The 14,971-nt window shown below is 36.9% G+C and overlaps 1 protein-coding gene and 1 long non-coding RNA gene across 2 annotated transcripts in view; one reads left to right on the top strand and one right to left on the bottom strand.

Annotated features, from left to right (window-relative positions):
• Positions 1-1,509, bottom strand: part of LOC143461267 (HEAT repeat-containing protein 1-like) — a 76,945-nt gene extending 75,436 nt beyond the window's left edge. The window contains exon 1 of the mRNA XM_076959121.1: positions 1,305-1,509. Within this exon, the coding sequence (XP_076815236.1) occupies positions 1,305-1,494 (190 nt within the window). The 5' untranslated portion in view covers positions 1,495-1,509. The remainder of the gene's footprint in view (positions 1-1,304) is intronic.
• Positions 1,510-12,799: 11,290 nt separating this feature from the next.
• On the top strand, positions 12,800-14,300 carry LOC143461055 (uncharacterized). Its single transcript, XR_013117990.1, has 2 exons — positions 12,800-13,694; positions 13,802-14,300. It is a non-coding gene; the product is annotated as an uncharacterized LOC143461055 (long non-coding RNA).
• The last annotated feature ends 671 nt before the right edge of the window (positions 14,301-14,971 follow it).

The raw sequence follows: 14,971 nt of genomic DNA, 5'->3' as shown, positions 1-14,971 counted from the left end.
ATTGACTATGCGATTAACCGATTTCGACTGTATATATAAAAACAGACTTATTATGCACTGATTAATTTAGTATTGTGTTATTGACTATATTGACTATATGCATTTGACTATATTACTGACTATTATCCAAGTGTATTACAGTTGGCTGAGACCTTAAACCTAGCATTGCGTTATGTGTGACATGAGTGGAATTTCCGAAAGTGAAAAATCTAAATATCTCAAAAACTAGATCCAATTGAGAAAAATGATTGCCATTTTTGAAATCAGCGACCCCAAATTAGCCTAACATCGTTGTCAAACCTTTGGCATAAAAAATCGTGTTGACCAGTGTTATTTATTTTGTAGTTCAGAAGGTCTTAAACCACATAATTTGAGTGAAACAAAAAGATTAAAGAAGGTTGTTTTTGCCTTGCCCTACACCCATAGGCGCCAACTTACAGGGAGGCCGCGACACCAATGCTACATGGTGACGGCTACCCCGTTGTTGAAAGCAGTGAAAACTACATTCTTTATCACAGGATGACAACATAAATCGTAGGTCAGGATTGTGCAACAGTTTTGCCACAAACACATTTTGTACACCATCAGTAAAAAAGTATTTTATTTAGGCAACATAATTTTTGGCAGGTGAGCAATGAATGGCCCTCACCGTTGGTGGTAGGCGGGCAATTGAATCAATTGGCAATTGTGCACTGTCTCTTAAAACCACTTCGAACATAACTTTGTTTTTTTTATACTGGTTTCATGTTCATTCCAAATATTTTATAATGATATTTTTATGATTCAATTTTCAAAATTGACTATAAAGTAAACAGCAGCAGTGACTGTTACATGCAAATAAACAAACCAAAAGAGTTACTATAGTTTTTTTAAAGAATACGCTTCTAAAGACTTGCAAAATCCCAAGGCGCAAAGCAGATGAAAATATCTGAAATGATGTTACATGCAAGCTTGACCTGAAACAACCCAAATTCAACACATACAATAAACAGTGCTCAAATCATTAACTATGATGCAACAAAATTTATTTGTAAATTAATGGTAAAACTCTGTTTGACATGTTGCTGAAAATATTTGACCATTGACGCGATTTCAATTTCAACTTCCTTTATTCACATCACATCGTAGTACTGTATTTGTACTCTATTCATGTTTACATTTGGCACGATGTATATACTGTACTAATGAAAGCCATTGCACCTATAAGCCATTTGAATAATTAATGTCTTCTACGAATTAAGGTAAACTGTTATTATAACATACCTTGAAAAAATATATATTTCTAATTTTCAATTATAACTAACCTATTGCATAAACAACATCCTTTTGTAAAGTTGCCGCATATCTGCCTTCAAAAAGAATGGACTCTCTCTGCCGATCATCTGTAACATGAAAACTGCAATCCGGAAGAGCAAGTTTCTGCAGCTGCTCAATTAATGATGTCATACTTTTTTCAAATCTTAAATCTATGATTTCAAATGACGAATAAAACATAGAATTAGCGTAAAATCGTAAGCTTAAATAGCTTTTTTACACAAAATTTCAATCTAATGCAGAGTGTGATTCAATCTAAGACCGGCATAAATTTTAAAAAATCAGATGAAATTCTTTCAAATCCATTAACTGTTCCCATCAATCTGAAAGCCATGTTTTTTCAAACAAATCAATGGCATAAAACCCAAATTACTTAAATATCAATGCTGGATAAAACACATGCAATCAACATAACTCGTTCTATGATTAGCCATTGAGTAAAGACTTATTTGGACTAGTTGTAAATCTGACAGTGGAGGGCGGAAGGCACGCATTAGGATTACACAAATCTGCCCCTGGCTATATGCATTCTAGATGGATTGGACAAAAATGAAAATATTATTCCCTTATATTCGATTTTTAAAAAATTTTGCCCCACACCCTCTCACCTCAAAGCTATCCAAATTAAGCCACTCTCTGTTAGGTAGTTTTTTCATGTGTGGTTGCTGTAAAAACAAAAGCTCAGAACAGATTGCTAAATCTGTAGTCAGATTTGCTATGTGCAATCTTAAAAATTGAACCTGATATTGCACTGAAGCTGTTGCATAAAACTTTGGGTATTTTTCATGTTTTTTTCGCAATTGAAATGTTTAATTTGTTAAATGTCATTATTCTCTTTTAAACATGTTGTCTGCACTATAATGGAAATAGTTTAGTTCATTTTAGGTTAGAAATACATTGTGAGTATGGAGATTAAGTCTAAATTAGAAGTAGATCATGGAGAAAAAGGTTTAGAACCACTGTACTATTGACAGTATAACACTGTACTACAGAAGTCTCAATTTATATTGCTATGGATATTGAAAATACAAATTTGAATGACTGATTACAATGAAACCATTATATATGGTTCTCTTTAAATAAATTTTCAATGTATCACTAAGCAGTTAACGGTACACATTTAAGCAGTTTAACATCAAATACATTGCATAAGAGGTTGCCTTTCATATGATAGTCATAGTGCAACTTGCATTGTAGCAAGAGCATTACAGCTGTAAAATAAATTGAGTTGATCTCTGTTTTGGAACTACATCAGTTAACATGGTAACAGTTGCATTAACAGCAATTCTATGTTTCAAAATCAACTGGAAATGTCAAAATCACTTTCGAATGTCAAAAAATACAATAAATATCCATTTTTACTGTATAATGTAACATTTAGTAGGAAAATAACTGATTATTGCTCTCTTATTTTATCATATAAAATAACAGTATGGTTAAAATTTGCAGGACCAACCATACTAAATCTTCCCAATCAATTACTCAAGTCCAATGAGTTCCTAACTATGCAATACACCCTCACAATTTAACAAGCAAAAAGACAAGATTTATGTCTTAGCTAAAATTTTCAAATTCAAAACAAAATTCAAGCAGAAATTTTTTACAAACATTTTAAGTTTGATGGCTGCAAAAAATTTAATCCTCAAATTTGAGGGTTTTGCATTGAATTTATAAGAAATATGGTTTCAATGGATTCCTCACCTTCAAAATAGGTAAAAACCATGTTTTGTTTATAATTTTAGCACGAGGTAATGAAAATATATCATATTTAATGTAAAAATGTCAGGCACTTAGCACAAAAATTGCCACCTAGTGGTGAATCTTTGAGATGTGATATCTTGAAAACGGCTAAATAAACTTAAAAAAAAATTTTTAAATCCAACTAGTCACAACAACACCTACAAATGCTGTCAATTTGGTAAGATTTTGAGAACCCATGGTGTTATGATTTTCAAAAATTGTCTGCAAGGACCCGATTGCAAAATAATCGTAATTTCAAAAAACACTTTCCACTTTCCACACTTTCCACTGAATATATTGCTTTACTGGAAGTGATAAATTGAACACAAAGAAAAAAGTAAACGTATAACTTCTAAAACCGTTGTTAGAAAAATAGTGGACGTAGATGTTTTTCAATGAGAACACAAAAACAACACAATTTTTTAATGTAGGAGAAAAATTTAATGCATAGCTTATATTTTTAAGAATAAGGAGCATGTTGGTTTTTGCAGTTAGTACTATCAACTCATCATTGAGATCAACTTAACTCATTGACTTTTCCTCGATTACTTGCTTTAATCCCAATGCTAACAAAAGTGTAACAGATTTTGGGATTACAAGCATGATTAATAAATAAACAAAAAAGCAGAAAGGAATTATGACGTAAGTTACATGCTGTATGTGTGCAATTGAGTACAGTATGTAAAAAAATTATTGCTTAGTGGGAAACAGTCACACTGCCAGCTGTTTGTTGTATGATAAAACATACCATAAAACGTCTGAGCATACCAAATCAGAAATAGACAGACAACATTTTTCATAATAACCCTCTTTGAGCAGCTTAATCTTTGAAAGTTGAAAAATTGCTTTTCAACTTCATTTATCAGTTATTAATGAAAAACAGAAAAACGGCCATAACCAGTTTTGAAACACAAGCACATGACCTAATAAAATGTCCTTCGTGACCCAAATCCTGGATTTGAAAACCATCGTTGTAGAATGTAAGTGCTTTGCATTTATTTTGCAAATACAAATCCGTATTTTTCAAACTAATGAAGTGTTGTTATCATATTAAATGACTGAAGAATAAACGTCATATCAGTAATAAAATGACAGTGACTTTGTAACACTGTCATTACTGAAAACTTTTAGTCAAATAGTCACTCCTTAGAATTAATGGCACGATGACGTATAATGGCTATTGTTTCATCTCATTGCACAGGGTACTTCTCACCCCAAATCTTTCCAATCTGGTGCACAGTGAATGACAAAAAATAAACAATATTATCGAGTCGAGCTAGGCTAATACCTCACTTGGAAAAATAATGGATAGAATAATAAGAAACAGACACAGATGTTGCCATGTTTTTTTCTGTAACCCCTGAAATTGTGACGTTTTGCCACCATATGGAGCTTTTTTACTTTTTTGCTTGTAGAATCTATAGCTTCTGTAATAAAATTCTAAAACTTATTAAGTTTTAATTCTTGCTAATGCTCTCAGACATGTAAACTTTTCTTAGCGTAATATGTAAATTTTCTTTAGCAACTGGAAAACACTGCGTTTCTTCCAAAGGTTACAAGTAAAATAAATGATTATTTCATGCATTTACATTTGTGACCTTTTATTTAGTAAATTTGGTTTTTCTTGACATCGGCAGTTAGCACTTTGGTTACAGAAAAATATATTGTACAATATGTTACTACCGTGCCAGACTTTAAATATTACACTGGTCAACAGCCAATTTTAAACGGAGATGCGATTAGGTGATTCTTGAAGGGCTTTTAACGCTGATTCCGAAAATGCTCTTATTTTGTTTCTAGCACATCAGGTTTTCGAGATATTTGCATTTTAAATTTTTAGTTGTTAAGCTATAATTAGCCTATTATAAAGAGAATCTTTTGCCAACCTTTTGCAAAATAAGTGGTATATTGAGCAGTTAATTCCACATGTAGATAGTGCTTATAGCACTGCAGCAGAAAATTTGAAATAAACTGTTTGGTTTTCACAATGTTTGTTAATGGCAGATTTTATTCAATATTGTAGTAACGTATACTGTTCAATAGATTTATTTGTGCTACATTTAGTCAACTGCTACTCTGCCTTTGTTATGTCAAGAAAGTGCAAGAACAATCCCGATCTGTTTTGTTGTGTTTGTGTCAGTTTTACAATCAAAGGCAAGCAACGAAGTATCACTTGAGATATCAAAAATATGTGTAAAAGTTGTACTTTGGCTGCCCATTAGGAGACCAAGACAAAAAGTGGGCACCACATCAAATATGTACAGCTTGTTCAACTGGTTTACACAATTGGCTACACAAACGAACGTCATGGATACCTTTTGCTATTTCCATGATATGGCGAGAACCAAAAGACCACATTCAGGACTGCTATTTTGCCTTGTCAATGTAAAAGGGTATTTTTCAAAAATTAAAATTGCATATCCCAACTTAGATTCAATGAGGAGACCTGTACCACATGATGCTTCACTTCCTGTTCCGCTTCCTCCTCATGGATGTCTTTAATCTGTTCCTGATGAAGTTGATGAAGATGATGAAGAAACTTGGACCTGGCCGCAGCATTCACAGTAGACGGACCTCTTTGCTACTGCCACAATATTAATGACTTGTTTCAAAAATTGGGTGAAGCACACATTGTTGATAAGTGGCGACTTTTCATTGACTCTTCGAAGAGAAGTTTGAAAGCTGTGTTGTTGCACAATGGAAATATAACCGTCTATTTCTATAGCACATTCTGTTCATCTGAAAGAATGTTATGAAAGTATCGAAGTCCTTCTGGAAGCTATTTAGTACAATGCTTACAAATGGAGTATTTGCGGAGACCTCAAAGTCGTTGGCATCTTGATGGGAATGCAGGGAGGATTCACGAAACACTGCTGCTTCCTGTGTTTGTAGAACAGCCGTGCTAGGCTACCAAAGAGCATAATATCAGAAGAGACTGCAGGCCTGTAAGAGAATCGTACTTAACTGTTCCTCTAGTACAGAGGTCGGGAACCTATGGCTCTTTGGATGACGGCATCTGGCTCGCAGATAAATCTAAGCTGGCATTTCTTAGCACAATTGTTACGAATAAAACTTTTCTGTTATTTGTAGTTTTGTAATTTCTGTACCATGCAGCACCAGAAATCGCATTAACAGTAATTAGCATGTTATTAAAGAGTAAATTCAGACATTTACTGTTGTCTAAAATAGTTGGTTTTGCTTAAAAATGCACACGTTAGTTACATTAAGTGTTGAAAAATATTATATGGCTCTAACGGAAATAAAATTAACAATATGTGGCTTTCATGGCTCCTTCGCCAAAAAGGTTCCCGACCCCTGCTCTAGGCCTAGTAGATCCTCAGAAAACTCTCTTGCCACCTCTTCATATCAAGCTGGGTTTGACGAAGAATTTTGTTAAAGCAATGGGAAAGTGCAATTCTAATGGGTTCACATTTCTCTGCAAAAAGTTTCCTAGCATATAAGCCAAGGAAAACTAGCCTATAAAAGAAGTAATCTTCGTGGGCCCTCAAATTAGAGAAGTGCTAAAGGATCCACATTTTGAAAAATCATTGTCGAAGTGCGAATTTTGTGCTTGGCAGGCATTCAAGTGGTTGTGTGCTAACTTTTTAGGAAATGCGAAATCGCTTTCTTTTCAGGCATGAGTTGATGAGTTATATCAACTGTTGAAAAATGTTGCGTTCAAAGCTATTTTTCATGGTTGCTTGTTACTCTAAATTAAATGTTATAACATAGTAACCTAAACCTAAACTAAGTCTACCATCTAATCTAAATCTAACTTCAATTAAACCCTATATAACTTTTGCATACCCATTTACCTAACGGTCCTAACCTAACCGCCTAGCCTATATGCACACCAAAATTAAAGTTAAAATAAGAAAACAAAAAGCAGACAATAAAGTTCTATTTATTACCAGTTGTACCTTATATTTGATGATTATTATCTCTGGTGGTAATCATAGTATAACTAACCGCTTATCGTTAACTTTTAGTTGCGCAACCTACCGAAGTTGAAATATAGTCACTCCGTTTTGTTTTGTTTTCCCACAGTCAATGATAAAAAATGAAGGAAAATCTCTGGTCTTTGGTTGTCCCACAGCTCACGTGTAGTCATAGATATCTTATTTACAGAATGTCAAAATCATACACGTCTTACATGTATGTGCAATAACTACTACTATATATACTACTAATTATAACAATAAATATTATACACTATATATACCATATATACTATATATATTATATATCCTACGCATATACCAACTACAGTAGTACAGTAATATTATTCACAGTTGTTCATTCATTCGTGTGCTAAGATAATTACAGCTGCAACATGGTTGCAGCAGCAACTTTATGCTGTTGCTGTGTCAATGTTCTGTTCAAATGTAATCGTTCAAAGAAGCTTCAATATAATCAGTATATACAGTTGTCATTCTTGTGTAACTATTGTTGAATTCAATTTGAAGAAGTTCAGTGTCAAGTTAGACAACTTTGTCATCATCTTCAAGGCAATTAGCGTTAAGCTGTACAACTAAGTCTGAGGGTGAGAGGCAGACAACGACCTTATGAGACTCATATATCATCACCCGCAATAAACATTTCAACAAGCAAACATTGTAGTGAAGTAGGTCAACCTGTCAAGTTCAGTTACCATATACATCCATTCCAATACAGATTTGTTTCCTTGTGATTTGTTTTCCCGTAATAACCAGAAAAGCGGTGTACATTATTATGGGTTGACAACCAACATAATTCATTATTATTATTATTATTACCCTTCTACTGTAACCCAGTCTAATTTGGACTTTCATCAGTCTAGTATACTAGTTGCTATTTTGTAATGTTATTCTAGTCGTTGCTGGAATAGGAATATATTGCGATGACAATAAAAATGAACATTTATATGAAAAAATTTTGTCGAGTTCAACGCAAATTTAATAATATCAGAATTCTGGATTCGAAAGGTTTCACTACCGATAGATATGAGACTCATTGAATATGGCCAGAACAACTCAAACTATAACCATGTAACCATGAACTATAAGTGTAACTCAACACAAACCGAAGCATTCCATTTGTCCCAATATTTGATTACTACATAACCCACAACACTTGGTTATATATCTATGGTCAAAACAAAGTTGAATTAACACTAGAAGGACGGGGCGCGTCAATTGACGTGAAATGTAGAGGTCACTAGCGTGTGGAGGTTGGGGTCGTTTAGAATGCAGAGGTTGATGCCGACAGATGCAGATACAGAGTTTTATCGGTCTTAGCTTACGTTATTGACTTAGTTAACCTACTACATTAGTATCTGACTCTATTGTTGCGTGCGGTTAGAATTCTCTAACCTTTTTGACGGCCGAACGTTCTTATTATATTATGACAAATACCGTTTGCCAGAAAAGGCTTTTATTGTAGGTGCTGTACACTTTCTCAATATTACAAATAACCAAGAACACAAGTCATACGACTGTTTACACGATGTCTACTGATTTGCAATCACCACGACTACAGTAGCACGGTATTACATATGTCTATAACTTCACGTCTGCGTCTGCGTTTGTCTGAGGCTCTTCGGGAGTCTCGCGCAGAAGTTCAAGCTTATAAAACGTGCTGCGATGTGGCGGAAATATATGACAAAAAAGCATGAACATTTCAAAGCGTGTGAACGAGAAAAACAGTGCGTTTGCAATGCAAATTACATTCGATTAAAGTTGGAAACAGTTTCTTGGAAGCGACCTGGTAACGTACTAAAAGGGAGCTTTCACACGAAGTTATTCGTAGCAAGTTTTCAAATATACCAACGATGTTTGCAGTGTTCTGAAAAGGCAAGTTTTATGAACTCCAATTACTAGCTGGAAAACTCTTTCCTAAGAATGATGTGGCGGAACTGAAGGTTTAAAAACTCCAATTGTTCTGGAAAACACATTTCTAAGAATGACGTAATGATTTTACAAAGGTCACCCAGGCCTCCACATTCCTCCCCCGCTACGGAAGGAAAAAGATAACAATTAAAATGTAACGTACTGAAGATGGCAATGGCGAGCAAGCACAAACAACAAGCTGAAGTTATAAGCTTATACAAATGAATGAACTGTAACATATGCTAAAATAATTGATGGTAATATAGCTACATGTGGGAGGGTATCTCCAAGATTAACCGGGCATGCATATATTGTTTGAACTGTTCGTATTCCAGGGTTTCGTCGTTAACTCTGTCGGACATATACTTCAACAAGGGGCCCATGTGGAAAGCAGGTGTGGCTGCTACCATGGTAAGGATTTTGCTCCATAAATGAAAATTAGGAACCAGCTGGAACAGTTCATCCAGCTGCTGGAACCAAAGTAGTAAGTTAGATCCTCAGCCGAAGTGGTTGGCGGCGCAGGAACCGCAATGGTCGGCATTGTAACGTTTGTTCGAAACGGCCGAAATTGTCTATGTACTGGTTGTAATACCGTAGCTTGTATATCTGCTAGATCAGCGCTCTGGGGCATGGGGGCAAGAGCGCCTTGCTCCCCAGGTCTGACGATCGGTACATACGAAGCGGGAGATGATTGTTGATCCGGTGAATCGGGTGAGTCGGGAATCATCGCAGTAGCTGAAGTGATTTCGTCAATTTGAACGTTAGCGGATGAATCAGGTACCATCGACATACTGAAGTGGTTTTGGCAGCAAAGTCTGTGGAGAAACTAAAGGGGTAGAGGGTAAATTTTTGCAACTGCACTCCCCCTATTGAGGTGGGTTGAGACAGCTAACTTCATGCGCGGGAATAGTGAGCATGCAATAAGGCGGGAAAAGTGAAAACGATACAAGCACAAGAATAAGCTACTAAGCATGCAACGAAGCAAAACAGTTACAAAATTGAAAGCGGCGACAAGGGAAAACGGCAAAATTGTACATGCACAAGACATTAACGGTATTGAAAAGCAAGGTGATACACATAGTGAAACTTAAAGTGTGTGGGTGTTTGCGAAATCATCACGAGAAGATGAAGCGGGCGGCGCGTCATCAGAAGATCCAGACGGAGACGGTTCATCACGAGAACGCCGAGGTAAGGGCAACGGTTGTGGTAGTTGTGGACTTGCAACTGGTGCCTGCTGTTGGTGGCGCCAAGCGCGGATACGGGATACAAGGGAAAGGGCATACTGCAAATGGTGCGGAGACGATCGGATAAACCCGATGGTATGGAAGAGGGCCCACATCATGGCAAGGAGTTGCAGGATGAATATAAGGGCTGAGAGAAATGGATTCGTAATGACGCTAACCCATGAATATGAAGTTTTTATTTTACCGGTAGAGATAATTAACGTGGTCACTACCTAGAAGGACGGGGTGCGTCAATTGACGCATTGTTACTTCACAGTACAAAAACCAGTTCTCGCGATAGAGAGCATTGTTTTCTTTCTGCTGATAATTACAGGTTTATCGAATTAGGTCACAGCTGCCAACACAGAGGTGTGACAAACGTGTCGACAAACTATGCAAGTCGACTTTTCCGCAAAACAGAGTAGTTTCGTCACAAGCGCAGCCTAATTTCGGAATTTTTGAAGTTTATCGAAGCGTAAGTGTAGTAAGAGTTTCTTAGTTAGATAAATTAGATAAATTAGATAAATTCGTCGGCTTGGTGGTTGCTCGTGGCGTGATAGGAGGGCGCAACTTCCCTGTGAAGAGTTTGTGGGGGAGGTCGTGGGGATGTCCGATGTTTTCCCAAACCATGGCAAGAGACAGGTTTCTGGAGCTCATACGATTCCTTCGCTTCGATCTGAAGACGGAAAGGCGTAGGAATCTATTGCATGATAAATTTGCACTCGCTTCACAACTTTGGAACAGTTTTATATCAAACTGCCAAAAAGCATTCATTCCACAGTGGAAGATAACTGTGGATGAGCAACTATTGCCGTGTAAGGCACGCTGCAAGTTCATCCAATATATGGCCAATAAACCAGACAAGTTTGGTCTAAAGTTCTGGCTGGCAGTTGACGTTGAAAACAAATATTTATTCAACGGTTTTCCTTACGTTGGAAAAGATGACGCAAGGAGCCTGGAGCCCCCACGTGAGTGTGCCCACCGACGTTGTACTGAAACTCATGGCTCCGCTTTTTCAAGGAGGTTACAACGTCACTTGCGATAATTTTTTCACCTCACTTGACCTGGCGTTGCGACTTGCGGAAAAAAAGTGCGATAGAAGTAGTTTTTCGGAGCAACAGCACAGTTTTCTCAACAAAAAACGTTAGATTTGCGCCGTTTTGACCTTTTGCGTCAATTGACGCACTCCGTCCTTCTAGGTATACGAAAATTGCCGTCCTTCTAGTGTTAACGTAGTAGAAATCTTATTTCAGGCAGTTTGTGTGCAGAGGTGGGCAGTCGGTACTGGTACTTGGCAAAAAATGTACCGACGGTTCCGGTATTCGGTACTATTTTATAAAAGTAGTTCGGTACTTTGTCGGTACTCGGTACCGGTACTTTTTGTGTAAAAGAAGTTGCTGCAAGTGGAGTGTTTGCCGCTATTATGCCCCTGGTAAAGGTTATTCCAGGTCAAAACATATGTGACGTTAATCGCTTGCAATTTTACTTGATTAATGGATCAATTAACATGTAGCCTATTGTTGAAAATATACCTGTTAAAATATTGAAATAATCACGTGAAAGTAACGAGTACCGGGACCGACGGAAATTTCTTGAAAAAAGTAATTCGGTACAGAGATTCGGTACTTTTTTTTCACAAGTATCGACGGCACCGGTATCGGTACTGAAAAAGTACCGCGGTACAATAATTCGTTACTAATACCGCGGTACTGCCCACCTATGCTGGTTTGACAACATAAAAAATGTTTATAGCCTATGTATTATTACGTTTTGGTATGACTTCAGCATGGGCTGGAGCACGCTGATCTCCACGTAACAGGACTTATTTCAACGGTAGTTGATCAACTGAGTGACACTTCATTTGAGTGACACGTTCTTTTAACGTTCATTTGAGTGACAAATAACTCATGCTCAACTGAGTGACAGTTCATTTGAGTGACACATTGGTGAGTACTGTTCAAACTACAGTAATGCAACCATCGGGTCTTGCTCGTACAAATAACATCCAGGAGGCCTGGCATCAGCGCTTCAATGCAATTGTCAACAGATACCACCAAAGCATTTTCAAAATAATTGAAGAATTTCAAAGCGAGCATGATAGAGTTTCCCAAGAACTCTTTCGCCTTGAATTTGGTGCATCGACACCATTGCGCCGATCGCGTATGACAAGGCAAAAAGAAACCCGCATTGGAAATTTGTTTTCCCAGCAAGAAGACTTTCCACAGGAAGTATTCCTCCGCCGAATTGCGCGTAATTTGAAGATCGGACCAACTGCGGAACTAACAGAAGAATTGGACGAGATGGTTGAGGATTCTTAGTTGTTTTTTTTGTGGATAGTTTTCTAAACTTTGTCTTCTGTGTGTTGTCATCTGTGTACTTACTAATTAACAACAACTGCAACTTAAACAACAAATGTCAATCTGTCACTCAAATGAATTACACACTCCTTATCAATGTGTCACTCAAATGAATTAAACAGTACTTATCAATGTGTCACTCAAATGAGCTATAATTACTGTATGTCACTCAAATGAACTGTCACTCAAATAAACTGTCACTCAGATGATATACAACTATTTCAACTTATTGTTTACGCCCCTATTAGCCTGCGGTTTAACTTGCGTAAGCCCAACGTGTATCTGGCGACCTGGACCTTGCCACTTAATTCACACAAGGTCAACACAAAAGGTTTTAATTCGGGTTCCGGCATAGCGAGGTTATGTTGTTGTGTCGTTTTATTTCGAAAATTAGATCTGAATCCAATGACTGCTCATATATTAAATCAGTGGTTCTCAACCGGGGGTCCGCGGACCCCCAGGGGTCCGCGAAACGTTTTCAGGGGGTCCTTGAGAACTTCGAAATTTGCAACATAAAGTACGAGTTTTTAAAATTTTTTTGCTGTTTATCATTGCTTTTTGAAATAGGCTGGAACATTTGCTTAATTGCCTATTGTGATGGGACAATACGAAAGCTTATTGAGATTTATCACCCGCAGGGAAGGCCTATTGTGATGCACTAGATTGCGGATTATACGAGAAGACAGCTGGATACAGTGATTTTAAGTTGCTGGAGATTGCACATAATCGCTTTCTCAGTTTTAGCTTGTAACTAGCAGCTTGTTGTGAGCAAGGTATAGATAACGCTTTGAAATAAATAAAAATATCCGCATAGTTTGATGTTATTGTGAATGAATAGCGCAGTTGTGCACCAAGACTATTAAGTAAAACTAAGCAAAGCAACATTTAAGTGCAGTCTCAGAACCCTTAGTTTGCTTAAACTTCAGGGGTCCGCCAACTGCTTTGACAGCACCAAAAGGGGTCCGCCAAGATCAGAAGGTTGAGAACCACTGTATTAAATAAATAATAGCCTCATGAGCTCCCAACTTTAATATTGCCATAGAAGGATCCAGTGATGGTCAAAGTAACTACAAAAGTTACGTAAGTAGAAGTATTGTTACTCTGGAAAAAATCGACTCCACTACAAGTAGAAGTATTGTTGTCTAAATCTACTCAAGTATGAAATAGAAAGTAGAACACTTTGAACTACTCAAGTAAGAAGTAGTTTGAGATGCAGTTGTTGATCTAAAATATGAGTTTGTGAAAGCACATGTGACAAGTCACCCAGTGCATCACGTGACCAGTACTACGTATTCGGAAGGTTTTCGGACAGCCACATATCATTGATGGCAAAGACTTACACTGCAGAAATAGTCAAGCAAACAATCGGCTATCACACGATCTGGAAACCAAATTCAAAGAAAAACAGAAAAAGGACATTTTCCAGCATGATAAAGCCTAAGAAGGTCATGGGGGTGTAGATTACCTGGCGCCCAACTCCTCCCATTCCAACAAGTACAATTAACCTGAACATGTGTTATAACCGTGGGGAAACCAATGCTACCGACCAAAGAAGAAGTCACGTGTTACCCTACTGTCTAATCAAACTCTATGATCGAGATTTTTCAGCAAGTTGGCTATATAAATATGGTAGCGAATATATACAGAGAACGGAGTATCGCACAGAAACAGGAGAGACAAAGATGGCGACGCAGAGGGATTTTAAAAATTGACTGACAATTTATGAGTGAGCATTACTTGTACAGCTGAACCATTAAGTGTGATTATTGAGGGTCGACAAATATAACTTGTACATATGCTGCTGGTCATGTTCTTTTGTTCCAGAAGTCAGTAGGTTTATGGAAGCGAAATAAACATAACCCACTAGCAAACTAAGATTGTCCTTAAGTTGGCTCATATCGCGCTAATTAACCATCGACGAGACAACCAACAATTAATTGTGACATTGGCATCATTCAACCAACTAAAATTAACCTTAGTCACACACAAACTACTGTACCAATAGCTTGCTAAAAGCACTAGAACTGCAGAAAAATATATAAACTTTTGAAGCTAAATAGGTCGTAGTTCCAGACATTACTTTTGTCTTTCGTCAGAGCATTGTTACGTAAATATTACGTGGTAGTATGGCGATTTTGTAAGTGAATTGTAATAATTTATAATTGGCGATTTAATTAAGATAGTTGTGTTGTGTCCTGACCAGGAAAAGTATCATTTAGAATATTTGTATTATGTAGTACGTGGCTATAAAATAGTTTATCCAGTTTAACTACAGTATGACGCGTGTATTGAAGAACCCAACTTTTCAAGTGGTTGCGGTGTAAGTAGCATTTAAGCCAATAATGGTAGCGATGTTCACGTTTGCTTGTTTACTATTCTCTGTTGACATAAGTTCGCAGTCAGATTTTGATTGGTTAGAAGTCATATATTTATGTAACGCATTGCATTGTTTTCAACATTTGACTGGTTA

The sequence above is a fragment of the Clavelina lepadiformis genome, chromosome 5, assembly GCF_947623445.1.
Source record: "Clavelina lepadiformis chromosome 5, kaClaLepa1.1, whole genome shotgun sequence".
NCBI classification, from domain to species: Eukaryota; Metazoa; Chordata; class Ascidiacea; order Aplousobranchia; family Clavelinidae; genus Clavelina; species Clavelina lepadiformis.
The sequence above is the reverse complement of the archived record's forward strand: the minus strand, read 5'-3'. Positions and strand labels throughout refer to the sequence as shown.